Below are 23,252 nucleotides of genomic sequence, written 5' to 3'. Positions count from 1 at the left end.
TAAGAGGGATTCTTTTGTTTGTTGTTTTTCTTTTTTTGTTTTTTGTTTGTTTGTTTTTCGTTTTTTGAGACAAGGTTTCTCTGTGTAGCCTTGGCTCTCCTGGAGTCACTTTATAGACCAGGCTGGCCTCGAACTCACAGTGATCCGCCTGCCTCTGCCTCCCTAGTGCTGGGATTACAGGCGTTCACCACCACTCACGACGTAAGAGGGATTCTTAAGCAAAAGGCAGGCTGTACAGGAGTGAAGAACCCGTTGGACATAGAGGCTTACACAAGGCTGTAATCCCGACACTCAGGAGGTGGAGGCAGAAGAAGTGTCGGGTCTTTCTACAGATACATATAGAATGCTGCTAGCACTGAGCAGAAGGTGGGCCCACGATGCGAGTTCAGGCCACAGTACCTAACCCCGCCCCTTCCTTTTTATAGGCTCTAGCCAGAGGCATGCGGCTGCCCCGCTTCTCCAGCACTGTAGTGCTCCCACTCCTGATAGCACAGACCTGCATCCTGGTCTTCCTGGTCTCACGTCAGCTGCCATCGTCTACAGTGGGCCGTGGGGAGCATGTGCACGTGCTGGTGCTGTCCTCGTGGCGCTCGGGCTCGTCTTTCGTGGGCCAGCTTTTCAGCCAACATCCAGATGTCTTCTACCTGATGGAGCCAGCTTGGCATGTGTGGAATGCCCTGTCTCAGAGTAGTGCCCCTGCGCTCCACATGGCCGTGCGTGACCTGGTCCGTTCAGTGTTCCTCTGTGACATGGACGTGTTTGATGCCTACCTGCCTTGGCGCCGCAACATCTCAGATCTCTTCCAGTGGGCGGTGAGCCGGGCGTTGTGCTCACCTCCTGTCTGCAACGCCTTCGCTCCCGGCAACATCAGCAGCGAGGAGGTGTGCAAGCCTCTGTGCGCAACGCAGCCCTTCAGCCTGGCCCAGGAAGCCTGCAGCTCCTACAGCCATGTAGTGCTTAAGGAGGTGCGCTTCTTTAACCTGCAGGTGCTCTACCCCCTGCTCAGAGACCCAGCGCTCAACCTGCGCATCGTGCACCTAGTGCGAGACCCGAGGGCCGTGCTGCGCTCCAGGGAGCAGACAGCCAAGGCGCTAGCGCGGGACAATGGCATCCTCCTGGGTACCAACGGCACGTGGGTGGAGGCGGACCCCAGGCTGCGCGTGGTAAGTGAGGTGTGCCGGAGCCACGTGCGCATCGCAGAGGCCGCATTGCGCAAGCCGCCACCCTTCCTGCAAGATCGCTACCGCCTGGTGCGCTATGAGGATCTAGCTCGGGACCCCGCTCAATGAGATCCGTGAACTCTATGCCTTCACCGGCCTGAGCCTTACGCCGCAGCTCCAGACTTGGATCCACAATATCACACACGGCTCTGGGTCAGGCTCCCGCCGTGAAGCCTTCAAGACAACATCCAGAGATGCGCTCAGTGTGTCCCAGGCATGGCGCCTCACGCTGCCCTTTGCCAAGATTCAGCGGGTCCAGGAGTTGTGCGCTGGAGCACTGCAGCTGCTGGGTTACCGGCCTGTGCACTCTGAGCTTGAGCAGCGGGACCTTTCCGTGGACCTTCTGCAACCAAGAGGCATGGACAGTTTCAAGTGGGCTTCGTCCACCAATACGCAGCAGGAATCTTAAGAGTTTTAGTGGGGAGTCCCAGCTCTGACATTAGGGTCTAGCAGAATATGATAAAGGGCTTGGAGAACCCCAAATCAAGTCTGCTAACAGCGGCTGGGACTAAGCCGCCTTGCCCTGTACTAGGAAAAGGTTGAGTCTAAATTCCACGTTTCTTTCTCCTCAGATTATGATTTTCCTATGAGTCCTTTAGGATTCGGTTTCCTCCATCAAGTACTGTCTTATGGGCAAATGAAACCCCTGCCCGCGTCCACTTGGTCCCAGAGGCAGCCAGACACTTAACGAAAGCAAGCACTTTCTTTCCCCGTAATGCAATAGTAGGTGTCCAAGGCCTGGTCGGGAGTGGAAGGGCACTGCTGTGGGCTGGCTCCTACATTTTGTGCACCAGCTTCTCATTGGCTCACCCTGACCTCTGTTGAACCCCTCCCCCCATCCCTCCCTGCACACACACACACACCCCGCTCCCGTGCCCCAGTCTCACAGTCCATCAGAGATGTGTGCATGGCCAAGGAGGACAGAGAGGATGCCTCTGTGGTTTCCCTTTAGATAACTCTGCCTGACCTAGCAGGGAGCCCAGGCATACACCCCCATGCCTGAGGAAGATGAATTTTTAATGAATCTTTGATTTGTCCTGAGATGAAAGTTCCTAATTATGGAAATAAACATCATAAAAAAAAAAAAAAAAAAAAAAAAAGCTGTGTGATCTTGATTAGAGCCTGCAATGTTTGAAAGCATCTAAAAAAGTAACAGGCCTTGTCCATGGTCACATCTTAGGAAGGATGAAAGAAAGCCAGGGGCAGTGGCCCACGCCTGTAATCCTAGCACTGGGGAGGCAGAGGAAGGAGGAGCTCTGTGAGTTCGAGGCCATCCTGATCTACAAAGTGAGTCCAGGACAGTCAGGGCTACACAGAGAAACCCTGTCTCAAAAAACATAACAAACAAAACAAACAAACAAAAATAAAAAATAGAAGGAAAAAAAAGAAGGAGGACGAAGGAAAGAGATGGATTTGCTCTTTGCTCTGGGACAACCATGGCTCAGAGGGGATGATTCAGGTTTGTGTAGATCTGTCTCCTATCAGCAATAATGCCTAGATATATTTGTCCCTTAGACATACAACTAGGGGAAACAGGAAATGGTAAAATTCTGGATCCAGAGCAAAGAATCCAGAGCAAAATCCTAGAGGGGCCTAGAAGGAAGCAGAGAAGAGGAGGGAGAGAGCCAGGAGGTCTGGCCACCAAGGCAAGCATAGCCAGTGGTGTCTGGGAGGCAAGAGGGGGCAGGCCGTGAGGTATCTGGAACTCAAGACTTGGCAGGAGCTTAGAAGAATAAATGGCTTAAGGGGTGACCAGGGGGTGGTTCTGCCTTGCTTTGGTCCTTCCAGGAAGAGTAAGAACACTTCCTGTAAACCACACCCAGCCTGGACATCGAACGGCTCATTCAAGGGATGCTGGGCATGCACAAAGCTTAGTCCCAAACTCAGAAAACAAGAGCCAGCAAGTGTACAGTAAATGTTTAAAGGAAGAGCAGGTTTCCTTCCTCAGGGGAGGACAAGGAAGTGAATTTGAGTCCACAGTAAGCACTGCAAATCACAATGGGGGGTGGCCACACACTGATCCAGGAGATTGTCATCCTTACGGTTACTGGTTCCTGATTCTCAGCATAGGTGTGGCCTTCAACAGGTGGTGGAATTCAGGACAAAGGGTAGGAGAAATGATCCGAAAACGTTAGGCTTTCTTTTGGGAGAGGGCAGGAAAAGACATGTGGCTCAGGCTTTCTTCATACTCACTATGTGTCTAAGAATGACCTGGAATAAGTATGTGTGTGTGTGTGTGTGTGTGTGTGTGTGTGTGTGTGTGTGTGTACATACACTCATGTCTTAGTTACTTTGAGCATGGTAAGACAACACGGCCAGGGCAACTTGTAAAAGAAAGCATTTAGGTGGGGCATGGTGGTGAATGCCTTTAATCCCTGCACTCAGGAGGCAGAGGCAGGCGGATCACTGTGAGTTTGAGGCCAGCCTGGTCTACAAGGTGAGTCCAGGATGGCCAACGCCACACGGAGAAACTCTGTCTCGAAAAACAAAAACAAAAAAAACAACAACAACAAAAAGTGACCCTCATCTACTTAGGCAAATGTAACAAAATGCCTTAGACTGTCTGCAGAGATGGCTCAGAGTCGCAGCAGTGTCATTTCATTGTGACGGAAAGGCCACGCTGGAACAGAGCAAGCCACAGGATGATGGGCAGGAAACAAGTAAAAGGGGGATACTCGTGGACCAGACCGAGACCCAGCCCCATGGATCCTGTGGGCTTCTTCCAGCTAGCTCCTAATTCTGACCACCTTCCAGTAAATGCATCATGTTGGAAGCCTTTCAAGCTGTTCGTTTATTAAGTCTGAGCCTTCATGGTCTAATGGTCTCAGATAAAGCCCTCACAGACACACCCAGAGGTGTGCTTAACTAATCCCTTAGGTAATTCTCAGTTCAGTCAAGTTGACCATGAAGATCCTTCAGCACAGATTGTGTGACTTATAAACAACAGACAAGGGAGCCTGGAGAGGTGGCTCAGTGGTTAGGGGCAAGTGCTGCTCTTCCAAAGGACCAGAGTTGAATTCCGGCACTCATGCCAGGTGGCTCACAAACTCCTGTAACTCCAGCAACAGGGCCTCCCTGAACATCCACACTCGTGCATATACACATAATTTAAAGTAGGGCTAGAGAGATGGCTCGGTGGTTAAAAGCACTGTCTGCTCTTCCAGAGGTACGGAGTTCAATTCCCAGCAACCACATTGTGGCTCACAACCATCTATAATGGGATCTGGTGCCCTCTCCTGGCATGCAGGTGTACATGCAGATAGATAGAGCACTCATAGCCATAAAATAAATCTTTTTTAAAAGTAAAATAAATCTTAAATAAATAAAAGACACACTCAGAGCATCCCCACCCTCACCCTCCAAAAAGAAAAAAGAAAAAAAAAGAAGAATACCGCTTCCATAAAGATAGTAGTTGTAGTTCTGTGGGAAGAGACAGGGCAGCTCTCTGATGTCTATTGAGATCAGGGCTTGTTTTGTATTAGAAAAATGCCCCAAGATGGCCTGGAATTTCCTATAGCTAAGTTGGCCTCAGGCTTGTGGCAGTCTTCCTGCCTGTGCCTCCCAAGTGCTGATATGATTATGATTATTAATTGGCTTTTTTTTTTTTTTTTTTGAGACAGGGTTTCTCTGTGTAGCCCTGGCTGTCCTGGAACTCACAGAAGTCCACCTGCCTCTACCTCCTCAGTGATGATATTACAAGCCTGCACCACCATACCCAGCCTCCGGCTTGCTCGGTGAGGGGACCCATTGCACTGGGAAGGCTTCAGCCTTTCACAGTCCACATCCTAATGCCACCACCTTGGAAGTTAGGATTTATTTTTGCTTGAGTGCTTTTCTTCTCTGATGGCTCACTAGGTTGTCTGAGCTGGCCTCAAGTGCTCAGCCCTCCCGCCCTTCACTTCCTGAGCTCTGGGGTTAGGGGTGCATGCCACTATACCCAGGACTGTGACCTACGGAGTTGGGAGTCCGCAGCAGAAACACTTGGCCCACACAGCTTATGAGCCGGGATTCAAACCACAGCATTGTCTTTAAGGGTTCCAGCAAGTGAACCACGCTAGGGATTAGAGTAGGCCAGTGCAAAGGACCTCGCCACAGGCTTAGAAAGCACTATCACTTGGCCTTGACTATGATGTGGACTGTTGAAGTTAAGAGAGTCACCCAAGCACTTGTCTGCAAATGTCTCGAAAATCAAAATGGCAGTATGGTGGGCAGCAGCAGTCCCTCTGCTAGACCCCTTCCCTGCCTGCATATTCCTCCCCAACCTGCCTTCCTGCTTTGTGCTGGTCACTGCAGATAAAAATAACGAGCTGGAGCCGGGTGTGGTGACGCACGGCTATTATCCCAGCACTCTGAGAGGCAGAGGCAGTCGGATCTCTTTGGCTTGCTTTGGCTGGTATAGTATAGTATAAGGGCCAGCACACCAGTTCCTAGGCTAGACCTTGTAGAGAAGGTATCAGAGGTTTTCAACTGGAACTCTGTAGTAAAAAGATAGACCAAGCTGGGTGTGGCAGTGCCTGCCTGCCTGTCATCGCTGCACTTGGGAGGCTGAGATAGAAGCTGTTTCAAGTCTGACACCAGCCTGGATAGCAATCTAGCCGGCTACTAGCAAGACCTGACTAGCAAATAAACAAAAAAAAAGTTTGTTGCTAGGCAGTGGTGGCGCACACCTTTAATCCCAGCACTTGGGATGCAAAGGCAGTTGGATTGCTGTGAGTTTGAAGCTAAGCCTGGTCTACAAAGCAAGTTCAGAACAGCCAAGGCTACACAGAAAAGCCCTGCCTCGAAAAACAAAACAAAAAGAACAACTCAAAGCCCTGTCTTACAACAATAGCTAGCATGTTTAAAAAGAATAGTTAGATCTCTGTGAGTTCGAGGCCAGCCTGGTCTACAAAGTTAGTCCAGGACAGCCAAGGCTACACAGAGAACCCTGGAGAGAGAGAGAGAGAGAGAGAGAGAGAGAGAGAGAGAGAGAGAGAGAGAGAGAGAGAGAGAGAGAGAGAGAGAGAGAGAGAGAAAGAGAGAGAGAGAAAGAGAGAGAGAGAGAGAGAGAGAGAGAGAGAGAGAAGAATAGTTAGAATTGGGGTGTTGCGTAGTGATTAGAACACCTGCACAGCCTGTACAGGGTCCTGGGATCTCTTACCAGTACCCCTACCCACATTGCCCCACAAAAAAATATAATTGTAGGGCCAGCAATGTGGGCTTCATGGGTAAAGAACTATTTTTAAAATTTTTATTTCATGGCTGGGTGAGGTGGCGCATGCCTTTAATCCCAGCACTTGAGAGGCAGAGACAGGTGGATTTCTATGAGTTTGAGGCCAGCCTGGTCTACAGAGTGAGTTCCAGAGCAGCCAAGGCTACACAGAAGAACTGTCTCGAAAACAAAAGAAGCAAGCAAACAAATAAAACAACAACAACAACAAAACTTGAGTGGTTTGTACATTCGTGTAGAGAGAAATCTCTTGTGTACTGTAAGGAAGCGTCACCTCTTTAAAAACAAAAAACAAAACAAAAAAAACCTGATTGGCCTATTAGCTGAGGCAGGAAATAGGAGGTGGGAGTTCCGGTAGAGAGAGATGAAGCCCGGCTTGAGCCAGAGTTACGAGATTCGCTCCAGACTCTGAAGAAGATGAACGAATAATGGAACGGAAGGCGAGCTAACCAGCCACGTGGCACACATAAAACAGCTAAACAGGTAAAAATAAGTTATGAGCTAGTCAGGGACTGAGCCAAAGCTTATAACCTAGGCATTAATTAAAAAATAATAAAGTCTGAGTAGTTATTTCTGGAACTGGGGCACAGGTGGAAAAACCTGCAGTTACACATTTTTATATATGAAGTCAAACCATTGTGTTCATATTCCGCTAGTACCACCTAATTACACTGTTGCATGCGAATCCTTTCCTTAGGGCTCCTGGTTTTTGTGTTTTCCTCTGAAGTCTTTATCCTGCTCAAGATTATGAACGTGCCTTCACGCTTGCTTCCAGGAGTTTCTGGGTTAGTATTTTCCACCAGCAGGTCACAATTATACAGAATCATACTCCTGGCCAAAATGAAGGGAGAGACAGGGTTACCGTAACAGTTCAGGCACTTTGTCACACTGCCCTCTACTGACTGATCTGTTCATTACATTCAGCTTGAAGTGGGATTTTCCTGGCCCCACACATCTATTCCACTAAAGTGGATTAGCAGGACTATTTTCTTGAGAAAGAAACAAAAACAACAACAAAAAATTCTTCTTTCCAGACAAGGTTTTTCTGTGAAGCCTTGGCTATCCTGGAACTAATTCAGTAGACTAGACTGTCCTGGAACTCAAAGATCTTCTGCTGAAATTAAAGGTGTGCACTGCCACCTCCAGGTCCTAACAAATTTTTTCTTTCTTTCTTTCTTTCTTTTTTTCTTTCTTAAAACTACAGGGTCTCACTAAATATCCCTGGCTGTCTTGGAACTCACCATGTAGATCAAGTTAGCTTTGATTTCACAGACATATTGTTATGCCCAAAATTTGAGACTCCCAGAACAGACCACCCAAGAGCCGAGTCCAAATGTGATGGGAAGGGAAGTCTTTCCTGCAGCTTTGAACCCGGGCCACCCCTCCCATGCAGTGACACAGCAGATGCAAGGAAGTGGCCTCGAGTCTCAATTGAGAGGGGTTTTGATAGGTTTTAGACAAAGAAATGGGTTTTACAGTATATGATTGGATGACATTTGGGCAGAAAAGCTGCAAGCAGAGAGTTCCAAACCTTGACATTTTGTGGTTGGGTAAGAGGTGTAGGGACAAGTTGACCTATAGAAAAGACTGGTGGAAGCAGTCATGGAGGCGTTAGGAACTTTGGCCTGGCTTCTCCTAATTGGTTGTTGCTATGTGCTGGACCACCTGCCGGCCAGCTTGACCAGCAGAGAGTATATTTGGACTTTCCCAAGCTGAGCTGATTGTGTTGCTAGGGAATATTTTTCTGTTTAGACTAGTTTGTAGCTTTTATGGGATCTGGATTCAGCCCTTGGCTAGGTTTAATCCAAAATGGGGTTTCTTTTTCAAAGGGGACTTTGGTCCTTACAAAATAACCTCCTTGGTCTCTCAAGTGTTGGGATTAAAGGCATGTACCACTGTACCCCACAAAATGTGTAGCATAGACTGGCATCCAACTCATGATCCTCCTGCCTCTGTTTCTTCAACATATCCTACGAGCATGTGTTACCACAACAGGCTCTTTCTTTCTTTCTTTCTTTTTGGTTTTTCGAGACAGGGTCTCTCTGTGTAGTCTTGGCTGTCCTGGACTCCTTTGTAGACCAGGCTGGCCTCGAACTCACAGCGAATACTGAGATTAAAGGCCACCACGCCCAGCTTGATTAAGCTTTTGTTTGTGTTTTCCAGACAGGGTTTCTCTGTGAAGCCTTGCCTGTCCTGAAACTTCCTTTGTTGACCAGGCTGGCCTTGAACTCACAGTGATTCACCTGCCTCTGCTTCCCAAGTGCTGGGATTACAGGTGTGCGCCACCACACCCGGCTTTTGATTTAGCTTTAAGGACCACTTTTTCCTGGTGGTTTGTTTATTCCTCCCTTCCTCCCCTGCCCCTCTCTCTCTTCCAACTTTATTTGTGGGATGGAGAGATAACTCAAAAGCACAATCTGCTTTTCCAGGGGAAATGAATTTGCTACCCACCACCCACATGGAGGATCACAGCTGTCTGTAACTCTAGTTCCAAGGGATCTGGTCTCCATGAGCATCAGGCACACATGGTTTGCAGACATACAGACAGGCAAAACATTCATATACATTAAAAAAAAAAATCCAACGTTATTACTGTGTATGTGTGTATGTTGGCACATATTGTCAGAGGACAACTGTGGAGTTTCACCTTTACATGGGTTCTGGAGCCCAAACTCAGCTGATCAGGCTTGTGTGGCAAGTGACTTTACCCACTGAGCCATTTCACTGTCCCATCACTTTACCTTATTTAACTTGAGATAGTGACTCACTCTGTAGACCAGATTAGCCTGGAGCTCACTATGGAGCCCAGGCTAGCCTAAAACTCTTGTCTGGCCTCCCGGTCTCAGGCTCTTGAGTCCGCTGTGACTTTAGGGGAGAGTACCCACAGTCGCCTTCAACAGACCCCCTTTTCCTTCTCTTTCCCTTCCTTCTTTTCTCAGCCACTGTTTTGTAGTAATCGTTTTGTTGATACGATTGAAAGTAATTTTGTCCCCCCCACCCCCCCCCCTGGCTTTTCAAGACAGAGTTTCTCCGTGTAGCCTTGGCTGTCTGGGATTCACTTTGTAGACCAGGCTGGTCTGGAGCTCACAACCGATCTGCCTGCCTCTGCCTTCCTGAGCGCTGCTGCTGGGACTTTCACACAGAGAATGTAATGACATTGTGGTTAATTCCCCCCCCCCCCATTTCTTGCATTTGTTCCTCTCTCTTCCTGGCTTGATGCTCTTTTCCTTTGCTCTAGTTCTTTAGAAAAGGTGTGAGAAATACACATTTTCTGAGTCCTTCAGATCTAATATCTTTCTTTGACTCTCTCAGTTCAGGGACTGAAGGAATGGCCTGGCAGTTAAGAGCATTTGTTGGTCTTCCGTAGGACCCCAGTTCAGTCCCAAGCATCTAAGTCAGGCACCACACTGTGTTTTAATTCTGACTTCAGGGCATCTGACACCTGCACACAAGTGACATACTCACTTAGACTGACACATATATACACAAATAAAAATAAGTTAATCTCAGCCAAGCAGTGGTGGCACACACCTTTAATCCCAGCACTGTGGAGGCAGAGGCAGTTGGATCACTGTGAGTTTGAGGCCAGCCTGGCCTACAAAGTTAGTCCAGGACAGCCAAGGCTACGCTGAGAAACCCTGTCTTGAAAAACCTAAAAAAAAAAGTTAATCTCAAAAACAAGCTTCCAATTCATAGTTTGGTGATAGAAATCTAAATTCAAAATAGTTTTTCCTGATGTGGTGCACAATCGACTGTTCTATAACTCCAAATAACAGTTTCTTCCACTTGAAACGGACCCTGGTCATCTTCACAACACACTGAAAAGACAATGCTAGTAAATATTGGCTTTTAACACATTTATTTTATTTTTTGTTTTGTAATTGTTTTGTTTTTCTGGGGTTTCTCTGTGTAGCTGTGGCTGTCCTAAACTTGCTATGTAGACCAGGTTGGCCTCGAACTCACAGAGAAGCACTGTTAATCACTAAATCACCTCTCCAGCCTCTCCCCAACCTGAGACAGAGTCTATGTAGCGCACACTGACATTGCACCTACAGTAATCTTCAGTCTTCCTATGTCTCTTCCTAGATCTGGGATCGCAAGTATGTGCTGTAGTCATATCCCGCACTCTTATGCTTTCAGAGCACAGTTTCTTTTTTTCTTTTCTTCCTTCCTTTTTCTTTCTGTTTTTTTGTTTTTGTTTTTGTTTTTGTTTTTTTGTTTTGTTTTTTTTGAGACAGGGTTTCTCTGTGTAGCCTTCGCTGTCCTGGACTCACTTTGTAGACCAGGCCTGCCTCTGCTCTACACAGAAATTTGATTATGCTGTTGGTTTTTTTTTTTTTTTTTTTTTTTTTTTTTCTTTTCTCCCCCCCCCCCCCCCCCCCCCAGGGATGGAACTCAGATCCCTCATGCTTGGAGGCAAGCACCCTCTACCCGCTGAGCAATCTCACCCGACTTGTACTAATTGAAGGCGACATTAAAGCGAAGGGCAGAGCCCAACACACCCACCCAGACCGAGCAGGACAGACCGGCCACTTAGGGGCGCAGCACACTAGGGTTTTCTCCTTTCGAACGCAACGCCAAAGGGGGGGCGGGAACAACCGTCGCTCCGCCCCCTCCACTGCGGCGCCCTGTGATTGGAAGGGAAAACGATTAGTCCAGCAGCGCCGTTGGGGTAGGCAGGAGAAGAGGGCCGGCCGAAGGTGACGCGGTGGCTGCGGAGGTGTGGGGCTCCGCGGCACTCCGAGCGGTGGATGGCGGCGGGATGGAGCGCGAGGGGAGCGGCGGTGGCGGCGGCGGCGGGTCAGCCGGGCTCCTGCAGCAGATCCTCAGCCTGAAGCTCGTGCCGCGGGTGGGCAACGGGACCCTGTGCCCCAACTCCACTTCGCTCTGCTCCTTCCCAGGTACGCCCCGCCCCGCGCCTGCGCACTGCGCACCTGTCGCCGGCCGCTCGGGGCGAGGCCAGGGCAGCCCCCGGAATCGCACCCGAGTGCCTTGGTACGACGCCTGTCCTGTCATAGGGATTGCTTCTATATTACTTTCTGAGAGAGCCGATCTGCTTGACTGTCCTAACACCCATCTCCCCTCCAGCTTGTCTAAGGAGGAATCACTTGCTGAAACCTGTTGCCGGGTTCTCCCACCCACATTTGAGGAACTTAGGCACAACTTCTGAATTGCTCCAACCGGAGCCTCCCCGCCTTCTGCTAGGAGGGCTTTAAAAATGACAGTTACACTCTAGAACTACCAGAGTTCTGAAAGTTGTGGCGAGGAGAATTTCCTCCCCTGGGATCCCTAATAAAGGCTTTCAGGGGAGGCCATGGTTATTTGCTTTGGATTTTTAAAGGCAAGACGAGAAGGGGGGGGGGGCGGATTAGGACGGTCCAGCAAAGAAAAACTGGGCCAGAGACACCGTAAAGGGATTGCTGACTGCAGCCTTAAGCCAGGCACCTGTGATCCTCATCCACTTGGGCAGCGACTGCCAGGCGCCTCTCTGTGGACACCTGGGACCTGCCTGTGTCCTAGCTGGCAAGGTGATTATCTTTTGTTTTGTTTTGTTTAATTGTGGAAGCTGAGGATGTTAGCCTGTGATCCTGTCCACAAGGAGAGTCCAGAAGCTCAGAATGGTTCCAAAGTTATTAGTGTCACACCTGACAGTGATTAGAGTTCATACTCTTCTAGGATTAAAAGCAGTTTAGGTGAGCCGGGCGTGGTGGCGCACGCCTTTAATCCCAGCACTGGGGAGGCAGAGGCAGGCGATCGCTATGAGTTCGAGGCCAGCCTGATCTACAAAAGCGAGTCTAGGACAGCCAAGGCTACACAGAGAAACCCTGTCTGGAGAAACAAAAAAAAAACAAAAACAACAAAAAAAAATCAGCTTAGGTTTGGTGGTAAAATTCATGTGCTGCTTAAGACCTGGGTCTCGTTACTCATTAGGCACTTGTAAGAACATAGTAGATGTAGTTAAGCAAAGCATAGACCGCAGGCTCCTTTAGCTTAATGTGGCCACAGTTACGTGGCTTGTGTTGGTGGATATTGCATTATGCAAAACGTGACTATTTTGGTTCTTACTCTGCCACACCGATGCACATGTGCATACACATTGCTTTTTAACTCCCTGGACTGCAGAAGTCACATATGACACTTTATGGTTCTTCAGCTCAAAAGTTCTGAAGCAGGAGCCTGTCCTGTCACAGCCCCCAAATCACACCACTTCTAACTCCGTAACACTGATAAAGTGATGTTATTTAAAACAAGCCTTATTTTAAAATGTCACCAATTAACCAAATAGCCTTCTTCTTTTAAGAAATATTTTGAATATGTGAGTGTGTTTGGATATGTGGGCATGAGTGCAGGTGCCCACTGAGGCCAGAGGCAGAGATACAGGTGGCTGTGAGCTATACATGGTTGCTTGGGTCCTCTGGAAAAAGAACCATCACTCTTTACCACAGAGCCATTCCTCCTTTGTTGCTTTTCATTTTGTTTTTGTTTTCATTTGGTAAGAGAGAGTGAGTCCTTTTTTTTTTTTTTTTTTAACATTTATTTATTTATTTTATGTGTATGAGTACTCTGTTTTCACACACACCAAAAGAGGGGATTAGATTTCATTACAGATGGTTGTGAGCCACCATATGGTTGCTGGGAATTGAACTCAGGACCTCAGGAAGAGCAGTCGGTGCTCTTAACCATTGAGCCATCTCTCCAGCCTGAGAAAAAGTCCTTTTATTAAGAATGAAAAACAGGCAAGGCGTGGTGGTGCATGCCTTTAAATCCCAGCACACAGGAGGCAGAGGCAGGCGAATCGCTGAGTTCGAGACCAGCCTGATCTACAAAGTAAGGACAGCCAAAGCTACACAGAGAAACTCTCTCTCAGAAACAAAAACAAAAAAGAAAAAGAAAGAAAGAAAAATAGCAGATGGTCTAGTTTGCTGAGAAAAGAGCTGGTCAAAAGCCTTGCTGAAGTTCAAGAGCTAATCAACAGTCACACAGTGCTGGGTGTGGTGGCTCACGACTTTAACCCCAGTACTCTGGAGTCAAAAGACACCAGATGTCTGTGAATTGGAAGTCAGCCTGGTCTACATAGCAGTTTCCAGGCCAGCCAGAGCTACACAATAATAGAATCACACATTGCATTTGATCGTCGAACAACTCTTCTGTGTTTCCTTCAGCTTTTTGTTTGTTTTTCATTTTGATACTAACTTGGAACTCAAACCTCATCTTCCAAAATAAATAAGTAATGGCAAGAACTGTCTTAAAATCAGTGGGTGTCTGTTTGCTGTATCTGCTTTGTATATGTGTGTGCCCAGGGACTTGTAAAAGTGTCTCAACTTGGGAAAAGCAGCAACTGCCCTTAAGTGCTGAGCCCCTGCTGTCTCCAGGTTCTTCTGAAAGTGCTAATCTGTATTCTGTGTCTGTGAGAGCACTGTTGACCAGCACTCATTCCTGCATCAGGTGCCCATCTGACCCAGTGTGGCCTCCAGGCTGGAGGGCTGACCATGGATGAGGTCCCAGTATGCTAATCACAGGGGTGAGTGCAGTGCATAGGACCCTGGGCCCCAAGTTGATCAGAATGCAGCAGCAAAGGCACCCCTCCCTGCGATGTCTCGTCTTTACTTGGAATTCTGGTTATAGTGGGTACTTGAAGTTGGAGCCTGGTTTGAGACAGCAAAGCCCCCTTAGTAGGACTCTCACTCAGGTTCCCGAGTCTTGTTGCCCTTCTGTTCTGGTCACACAGAAAAGGTCACTTGTAGTTTATGCCAACTCACCGCAGATCATTGCCCTAAAGTCTTCTGTGGTTTTTTTTTTTTGTACTAAAAAGCTTTGAATTGATTTTTTTTTTTTAAGCCCACTTTTGCAATTTAGCCATTTAGGATTCTGCCAAATTCTCATTCTAACTCGCTCCAGTTTCTTTCGTTGTCTCTTTGTGTTTGTTTGGTTTTTTTTTTTTTTTTGAGACAAGGTGTCATTATGTAGCTAGGTTGCCAGGGAACCCAAGCCTTCCCAGTGCTGCGATTATAGGAGGCCCTTATCACCTTGACTGGCTTTTAGTGGTCATTTGTAACAATCAGGAATGGCATTCATTCTCTAAAGATAGGTTTCACCAAGTTAATATCAAAGTAAACAAACTCAATAATTTGACTGTTCTGTTGCTGGAGTCAAGAATGGATCCAACTTGGGCAAGTCAGTTATTCACTGATTATGGTGTACCTTTTTTTTTACATTTTTTGTTTGGTTGGTTTTTTGGTTTTACAAGACAGGTTTCTCTGTGTTAGCCTTGGCTGTCCTGAACTCGCTTTGTAGACCAGGCTGGCCTCGAACTCACAAAGATCTGCCTGCCTCTGCCTCCCAAGTGTGGGGATTAAAGGCATGTGCCACCATGCCTGGCTACGGTTTATTTTTACTTATGTGCATGAGCATATGTGTATGGGTGCCCATAGGGAACAGAAGAGTGCATTGGCTCTCTGGGAGCTGGAGCTACAGGTGGTTGCCCAGTATGGGTTTTGGAATGTGAACTCCGGTTCTCTGCAAGAGTAGCAATGGCTCATAACTGCTGAGCCATCTCTGCAGTCCTCCTGTTGTGTCTGGGTATCTATTAGAAGGGCCTTGGTAAACAAAACAAAAGCTCCTTCCATATGGCTCAGTCATTCCAGTGGAGAAACACAATACCTGGTGGTGAGTGTGAGCTTGAATAGGGGGGCAGAGTAAAAGTGTGTCCAGGAGTGTGTCCACAGTTGGAATGCTATTTTGCATAAGTGATCAGGCCCTGGTATGTTGGCACACACCTGTAAACACGCACTTGGATGGTTGAGGTGCAATGGTTGTGAATTTGAGGGCAACCATCCTGAGCTACGTCCTGAATCCAAGGCCAGCCTTGGCTGGTGGTACTGGTTTGAATAAGAATACCCTCCCAGAAGCCGGGCATAGTGGCCCACGCCTTTAATCCTAGCACTCAGGGAGGCAGAGGCAGGTAGATTGCTGTGAGTTCGAGGCCAGCCTGGTCTACAAAGTGAGTCCAGGACAGTCAAGCCTACACAGAGAAACTCTGTCTCGAAAAACCAAAAAATAAAAATAAAAAGTCATAGTGGGGGCTGGAGAGATGGCTCAGAGGTTAAGGGCACTGGCTGCTCTTCCAGAGGTCCTGAGTTCAATTCCCAGCAACCACATGGTGGCTCACAACCATCTATAATGAGATCTGATGCCCTCTTCTGGTGTGTAGGCATGCAAGCAGAGAACTGTGTATGTAATAAATAAATAAATACATTTTAAGAAAAGTCATAGTGGATCCAACTGAAAAGATGGCTGGCTGCTTGCCAGGCACCCCTTCCGTTCCTGTTCTTTCAGACTGGAGTTGATCTTGGGGCCAAGGTGACTCAGTAATGAAGGTAAAAGGCAGAGCGCTGGCCATGAGCAAGCCCTTTCAGTATCATCTGGAGGACGCAGCTCACCAAGAGACTTTGCTCTTCCATTGTCCGAAAGCTCTTTGTGTCTGTGTATGCATGTATCTTGCTCAGGATTGAACTCAGGGCTTTGACCCCACCAGGACCGGAGTTTAGATCTCCAATACCTACATAAATGGCTATGTGAGTATGGTGACCAACATGTAATCCTGGCATCTGAGAGGCGAAGAAGGGATCCTCAGAACAAGCTGGCTCTGCAGACTAGCTTTGCATTCAAGCGAGAGACTCCGCCTAGAAATATAAGGAAGAGAACAATCAAAGAAGACACCCAATGGCAGTCTGCACCTCCACACGTGTGCCCGTATATATGAGATCTTACACACACACACATGCACACGTGCATGCGCACGTGTGCACATACACACACACACACAGAGGAAAAAGCAAAAAGAAAGGCCCTTCCTCAGTCTTGGACTTCCCAGCTTACAGAACCTTGAGCCAAAAAGATTGTGTTACAGCAGCGGAAAATCAACAGTGCGGCTGCCAAGGAAAACACAGCAGTGAACAGGGACAAGCCGGAAGACAGACAGACATTTTTTGACAGTGTATTGAGCCAGGAAATGAAAAGAACTTCCACATCGGTCAATAAATAGCTATTAACCAGTTGTTAAATTAAGGTGCAGGAGATTAAAAAGAAATCACTTAGTTTTTTAAAAAAGTGTTTCATAGATCTAAGTTTGCTATAGCTTTTAAAATCTTATAATCATCTTGCCTGAGAGTATTTTTATAAACTAACTTAATGTGATAAAGTCTTTTTCCCCTTTAAAGTGTTTTTTGGGTGTTTTCTCAAGACAGGGTTTCTTTTTGTAGCTTTGGCTGTCCTAGTCTCTATCCGCCTGTCTCTGCCTCCCGAGTGCTGGGATTACAGGTGTGCACCACTACACCTGGCTCCCCTTGAAGTGTTTTAAGTAGTACTGTATGTGGGCACTGAGGTAGCTAACAAATATTTCCGGGGGGGGGGGGGGCGGCGAGGGCGGTAGTCTGGATTGGGGTGGGGGAGGGTGGGTTTCGTGTTCCTGCGTGTTGTTGCTCTCGGAATGGTCCTTGTGGAGGTGCTGTGCTCCAGGGGAGGTAGCATGGGTGAGTGTGTGGGTGTCTTAGCTGTGCTGCTGTAACAAAATTCCACCCGCTACAGTCTAAACAGCCCGTTGTCTCCTCAGTTCTGGAAGCTGCAGTCAGGTTAAGGGGAGGACTCCTTCCTGCCGCTCACGGAACTGCTTTGTTACTGCGTCTATAAATGAGTCCAAATGTCTTTATGTACAGAAACAGCTGATAGCCTGCGAGTGGTAGTTTGTGAACCCTTTAAAAACCATTAGTAAAGCCTGGCATAGTGGCAGATGCTTGTAACACCAACACAAGGGAGGCAGGAGGATCAGAGTTCAAGGCCAGGCTCGGATACATGTTGAGTATGAGGTTATTCTGGGCCACATGATGAGACCCTGTCTCACAAACACAAAGACAAGGGGCTGGAGAGGTGGCTCACAGGTTAAGAGCGCTTGTTGCCCCTGCAGAGGACCCAGGTTCGGTTCCCAGCACCCAACTGGTTGCTCACAACTCTCTGTAGGCCCAGTTCTAGGGGACCCGGTGCCCTCTTCTGACTTCCATAGGCACCAAACGTGTACATAGTGTATATACATGAACACATACATACAGGCAAAACATTGACGCATACAATAAAATGAATATATCTAATCAAAAAATGTTTCTCCACCCAAGTTTAAAAACAAAACAAAAGGCCGGGTGTGGTGGCGCACACCTTTAATCCCAGCACGAGGGAGGCAGAGGCAGGTGGGTCGCTATGAGTTCCAGGCCAACCTGGTCTACAAATCGAGTCCAGGACAGCCAAGGCTACACAGAGAAACCCTGTCTCAACCAAAAACCAAACCAAAACAAAAAAATGCCAACAGCAAAGCCCACTAGACAACAATTAAATGCTGGTGAGCACGGGGATACTGGGCACAGCGGCTGGGACTGGGCCCCTTGGCGGTGCCTCCCTGGGGAAGCCAGCGACTCCAGCCTTGCCTTGCTCTTCCCTTACAGAGATGTGGTATGGCGTGTTCCTGTGGGCACTGGTATCTTCTGTCTTCTTTCATGTCCCCGCTGGATTACTGGCCCTCTTCACCCTCAGACATCACAAATATGGTAGGTTCATGTCTGTAAGCATCCTGCTGATGGGCATCGTGGGACCAATTACTGCTGGAACCTTGACAAGTATGTTAGACATTAAAATACCAGTCAAAAGCTTGTGATGTGGTCAGTAGGGGCTGGGAATTTAGCTCAGTGCTAGAATGCTTGTGTAGCAAGCACAACACCCTGGGTTTGGTTTCTAGCACTGGGTGGGGTGGGGGGGGTGGGGAGGGAGAGAGAGAGAGAGAGAGAGGAGAGGGAGAGGTGAGGGAGGAGAGAGAGAGAGAGTGAGAGAGAGAGAGAGAGAGAGAGAGAGAGAGAGAGAGAGTGTTTGTGTTTTCATGTGCATGTACACACACAGTGAGTTTTAAAGAGTTAACTTTTAAGTGTGGATCTTACTTTTTTTTTTTTTTTTTTTTTTTTTTTTTTTGGAGACAGGGTTTCTTTGTGTAACAGTCCTGGCTGTAGACCAGGCTGGCCTCGAACTCACAGTGATCTGCCTGCCTCTGCCTCCTGAGTGCTGGGATTAAAGGCGTGCACCACCATGCCTGGCAAAATATATATATTTTCTTGTTTTGGTTTTTCGAGACAGGGTTTCTCTGTGTAGGCCTGGTTGTCCTGCACTCCCTTTGTAGACCAGGCTGGTCTCGAACTCATGGATCTTATTTTTTAGTGTATTTCTTTTTGGGTTTTGTTTTGTTTTGTTTTGACCTCTCAAGCCCCTTACCTAGTCAATCTCTTTTGCCTTCCCAAGCCAGATTCAGAGCTTTTTGAGATTGGCCACTAACAAAAATAGAAGTATTTGTCTATAGAAGCTTCGGTACCTTTCTGATCCAGTTTCCCCTGACCTGGGCTTTGCAGAATGGCTCAGTAATTGCTCCCTCTCTTTCATGTGGTTCCTTCAGGGATGGAGAAGAAGCCTAATGATAAGAATTCTTGCCTAGAAAGAGAATTGAGGGCTGTGGATGCAAAGCCGAATGGCAGAGCTGCTCTAGCCTGTCTGGGAGTCCTGGGCTTGACCCTAGCACCACACCTAAAGGAAGAAAGTATCTGATTTGTTTCTCAGTCCTCCATGCTCCCCTACCCCACACTTCCTGATGAGAGACTGGAGGGACATGGACATCACAAACTATTTTTAAACCCGCATCCTTTTTTTAGCTTTGTTTTGTTTCATGTCACTGACATAATTAGAGGAATGAAAATAAGCTTAAACCATTTTTAAATTCATACTTAGAAAATACGTATTTTCTTTTTCTATTTTTTATTGTTGTCATTTTGTTTTGTTTTTGTTTTTTCGAGACAGGGTTTCTCTGTGTAGCCTTGGCTGTCCTGGACTCACTTTGTAGACCAGGCTGGCCTCGAACTCACAGCGATCGGCCTGCGTCCGCTGCCTGAGTGCTGGGATTAAAGGTGTGAGCCACCACGCCCAGCTTGTATTTTCTAGAAATATAAATTGAAGCATTATGAAAATAAAAATTATACTGTATATTAATAGTCACAGGTTGTATTTTTGTGTCGATTTTTAAAAAAAATATTTATTTATTTATCTGCATGTATTCCTGCATGCCAGAAGAGGGCACCAGATCTCATTATAGGTTGTGAGCTGCCATGTGGTTGCTGGGAATTGAACCCCAGTCCTCTGGAAGAGCAGCCAGTGCTCTTAACCTCTGAACCATCTCTCCAAATATATTTGTAAAACAGAATGTAACATTCCTAATTTGTCACCTTATTTTATTTTCACTGTAAAGGTCTCTTCGACTTCTTTCTTTCTTTCCTGTTTTTGAAACACTGTAACCTTGGTTCTCTGTGTTCTAACTGTGTCACTTGATGCTACAGTATCCACACTGAATTTCTGGCCCCTGACACTGGTCTCCTCTTGTCAATAAAGCAGGGATGAAGCTGCCCACCCACATCCCTGAAACCTGACTAGCTGTGATGTCTGACACAGTCTTTGGCACACAGTAACTGAACACATTGCTCAATTCTGTTTTAAGGCTTTAGGGCAGTTTTTGTTTGTTTGTTTGTTTTTGGTTTTGGTTTGTTTTGTTCTTTCCTTATTCTCTGTAGGATTTTCCTTTCTTTCCTCATCATCGATATCCTGGTGCCATGTGACTAGCTTTAAGGCTCCAAATCCTGTGTTTCTCTCTTTCTTCTTTCTTTCTTTGACTGGAATCTTCAGTGTGATAGCAAGTGGTGCTGGGGCCCCCTGTGGCCCGGGAACACTTCCTGATCTGTCCCAGTAGATGGTCATTCATTGCCAAGAATGTGCTTGCTGGCCATTCAGTGATAGGCATGGGTTAATTAGCAAGGGAGTGAGGGGAGATGTTGGACCGAGGGGGAAGTGCTATCTTGTCATCTTGACTGTCACTTCAGATCACTCAGTAACTATGAGATGCTCCATCTAAGGGACTGCAGATCTAAGTGCTGACTTGCAAACCGCATAAAGCAAATTAGGCTGCTCATAGGGAGCACAAGACTTTTTCTCCATATTTCCATGTAAGAAGTCTGTCTCTCAGCAGGGGTATTTTTAGATAATATATTTGGTGATGTCATTAATCTCAGATTTCATTTTATTAATTAATTTCTTTCTCTTTTAACACCCTTGAATTTGACCCAGGTGCAGCAATTGCTGGGGTTTACCGAGCAGCCGGGAAGGAGATGATCCCCTTTGAAGCCCTCACCTTGGGCACTGGGCAGACGTTCTGTGTACTGGTGGTCTCTTTTTTACGGGTTTTAGCTACGCTATAGCATATGAGTGACATCACTGTGATGTCACACCTGCGTTTCATAGACTCCTCAAAAGGAATCGACAGTGTCATGGTTTCTCCATCCCTCAAATGGGAGCCACTTGGAAGCAGGAGACCGTGCAGAACACTACAGCCCTTCCTTTTACTATTCGAAGCTCCAGCAGCTGAGGGCCCTAGTGGCAACTATCATCCTCAGCCGAAACAAGCTCCCTGGCTTTCTTCTCTCGTGGCAACATAAGAAGGTTTACGTGCATATCTTCACCTAAGCCAACAATGCATCCGAGGTGGCATCCTTTGAGTGAGAATTTAAATGCAACCTTGCCATTTCACAGAAGCGATGGAGAATGCTGCTTGATTTCCAGGGAGCAGGCTGCACCGTAGGAAAAGCTTATCGTGGTGAGAAGCAAGGCTAGCTGGTTTGGGTTGTCGCTCTGAGGACAAACTGGTATAACGTAACAGGAAGAAAATCGGAAGTATAATTCAAAGTAACAACTTTAGTTCCACTGTGAAAAAGTAGGTAACCACCGAGAGTGTGGCATTTTATAGATACCTATCCTGACCTCTGATTATTTAATGTATTTTAAGAGATATGAATTTATCATTTGATCAAAATAAGCTAGCTAATTGAGTTTTTTTTGGGGGGGGGTTGTTTTGTTTTGTTTTTTAAAGACCTGAGGTTTTGCTTTGTTGCCCAGGCAGGCCCAAACTCCTGGGTTCAAGGCATCCCCGTGCTTGAGCCTCCTGGGTAGCTGGGACTGTAGACGTCACCATCATGCCTGAAGCTCTTTTCCCAAAGAATTTCTGTGACACCTTGTCACCTGTAATGCCATCCATTTTATTTACTTTCTGGAAACACAGAGTTTTTTAAGTGGCTTGAGCTGAGCTTCACAACTAGATAGGTCAGGCCACTCTTTGGACAGTCTGGACAGAGAAGACACTTGCAGGATGCTGTTGTAGTTTTTCCTTGTGGTTTCAGTGTATTTGATGGCTCCACACCCGTCGAGTGCTGCTGAAAAGAATCGGGGGTTTTGCTGTGTTTGCCGAGCAGTGGCTCCTTGGCCCCCTCTTACAGTATTTGAGCATTAATTCCCAGAAAGTGCCTAAAACCTCGCCTTCAGATTCAGCCCCTCTGGCCTTTTGATTTTTATTCAAGAGAATTTATAGCCTTAAAGAGAAATAGTAGTTTTTAACTTAATTTTAGCTATTTTAATTTTTCATTCTACTGCCGAACTTGGTTTTTTCCTTAAAAAGGCCTGCAAACTGTGACCTTCTGAAGGGAGAGGGGTGCAAAAATGAAGAACTGTTCATCCTTCCAACGGTTTTGTATAAAATGCAATGTTCTTGTTACCTGCTTTTCAGAGTGGCTTCTGGCAATTAATTAACTCTGACATTTTTAAAAGAGAATTTTCATTGTGAGATTAAGGCTGACAACCTGTGAGGACGTAAATTTATCTTAAAGCAATATGCTCTCAGCTTCTGGTTTAAAAAATAGCCAGGAGGGGGCCAGCAAGATGGTTCAGCAAGTAAGATGATTCTCAGGGCCCAGGTGGTGGAAGGAGAGAACCAGCGCCTAAGAGTTGTCTCTGACCGCCACATGCTGTTCCCATGCACATGTAAGTAAATAAATGTAATTTAGAAAAAATTTTTTAAATAGCCAAGAGGACTTCTTTGGGCACCTGCACTCATGTGCGCATGCCTCCTGCCCCTACATACACATAATTTCTAAAATTTGATGAAATAGCCAAGAGAATCAATTCGCCCAGTGATGGCAGGAGGGGAAATTGTAGGATGGCCACAAAAATAACTGGTTCTTTCCTACTGACCGCCACTCCTCAGAACTATAGCGACGGATCACACTTGGTGGGCAATTACAGGGCAGATAAATGGCCCTTCATATTCCTCAGCAAAAAGAGCAAATCTTTCTTCCAGCAAAAGATTGCCATTTTCAGTCTGAGCGGCTGTGAATTTGAAAAACATCCCTTCAGTAGGAGAAACTGGAATGTAGTGCATTCTGGGAAATGACAGCATCAGCCATGCAAGGCTGCATCTTACCAGAGTGCTTACAGGCAAACCTGTGGGATGTGACTGTACACACTAAGCACATAGGTGAGTTGCTGGCTGGCTGTTTCCCCAAATAGTAACTTGTGGGCGTACTCATCCGTGCTTGTTGTCTGCATTTACAACCAAGACACAGGCATGGCATTTTTGAAGGGTGTTTTTGTTTCCATCTGGACCATCAGCTCTTTATAAAAACAAAAACTCTGAACTACAAAATGCATCTTCAAATTGCTGAGCATTTCATCTATCTCAGTGTGTGTGAAGCATTCTTTTGTGGCTAAGTGTGTGTAAAGTGTGTGGACAGAGCTTTGTGGCTTGACAGTGTTTTCAGGAAGAATCCATTCGAATGATAAAGAACGCGTTCCACTTTGATCTCTGTTTCTCTTCTTCCTCTTGTCTCAAATGCATATTTATTTGCCATGGTTTGTGTTGAACACAC

At 46.8% G+C, this 23,252-nt stretch overlaps 2 protein-coding genes across 3 annotated transcripts; both read left to right on the top strand.

Moving 5' to 3' along the window:
- The first annotated feature begins 431 nt into the window (after nucleotides 1–431).
- On the top strand, nucleotides 432–1,901 carry LOC127209346 (carbohydrate sulfotransferase 5-like). The gene is given in 2 exon segments (XM_051168949.1): nucleotides 432–1,277; nucleotides 1,279–1,901. Coding segments are annotated over 2 exon segments (1,188 nt in total). The 5' UTR covers nucleotides 432–440; the 3' UTR covers nucleotides 1,630–1,901.
- Nucleotides 1,902–11,086: 9,185 nt separating this feature from the next.
- Tmem170a (transmembrane protein 170A) lies at nucleotides 11,087–20,795 on the top strand. Of its 2 annotated transcripts, none has more exons than XM_051169141.1 (3): nucleotides 11,087–11,330; nucleotides 17,922–18,023; nucleotides 20,626–20,795. In XM_051169141.1, the coding sequence occupies exons 1-3, from the start codon at nucleotides 11,192–11,194 to the stop codon at nucleotides 20,754–20,756; spliced, it is 372 nt and encodes a 123-aa protein (XP_051025098.1). In that variant the 5' UTR covers nucleotides 11,087–11,191; the 3' UTR covers nucleotides 20,757–20,795. The 2 variants fall into 2 exon arrangements, with proteins under 2 accessions (XP_051025098.1, XP_051025097.1); XM_051169140.1 differs by having other exon boundaries at nucleotides 11,089–11,330; nucleotides 17,922–18,092.
- The last annotated feature ends 2,457 nt before the right edge of the window (nucleotides 20,796–23,252 follow it).

This window comes from Acomys russatus, chromosome 26 (assembly GCF_903995435.1).
Source record: "Acomys russatus chromosome 26, mAcoRus1.1, whole genome shotgun sequence".
NCBI classification, from domain to species: Eukaryota; Metazoa; Chordata; class Mammalia; order Rodentia; family Muridae; genus Acomys; species Acomys russatus.
The sequence above is the reverse complement of the archived record's forward strand: the minus strand, read 5'-3'. Positions and strand labels throughout refer to the sequence as shown.

Bases quoted from the DNA above. Each gene is read 5' to 3' on its own strand.
- Tmem170a (XM_051169140.1), top strand. From the start codon at position 11,192: ATGGAGCGCGAGGGGAGCGGCGGTGGCGGCGGCGGCGGGTCAGCCGGG. The intron at 11,331-17,921 runs GTACGCCCCGCC...CTTCCCTTACAG, and splicing joins TTCGCTCTGCTCCTTCCCAG to AGATGTGGTATGGCGTGTTC. The intron at 18,093-20,625 runs GTATGTTAGACA...AATTTGACCCAG, and splicing joins TACTGCTGGAACCTTGACAA to GTGCAGCAATTGCTGGGGTT.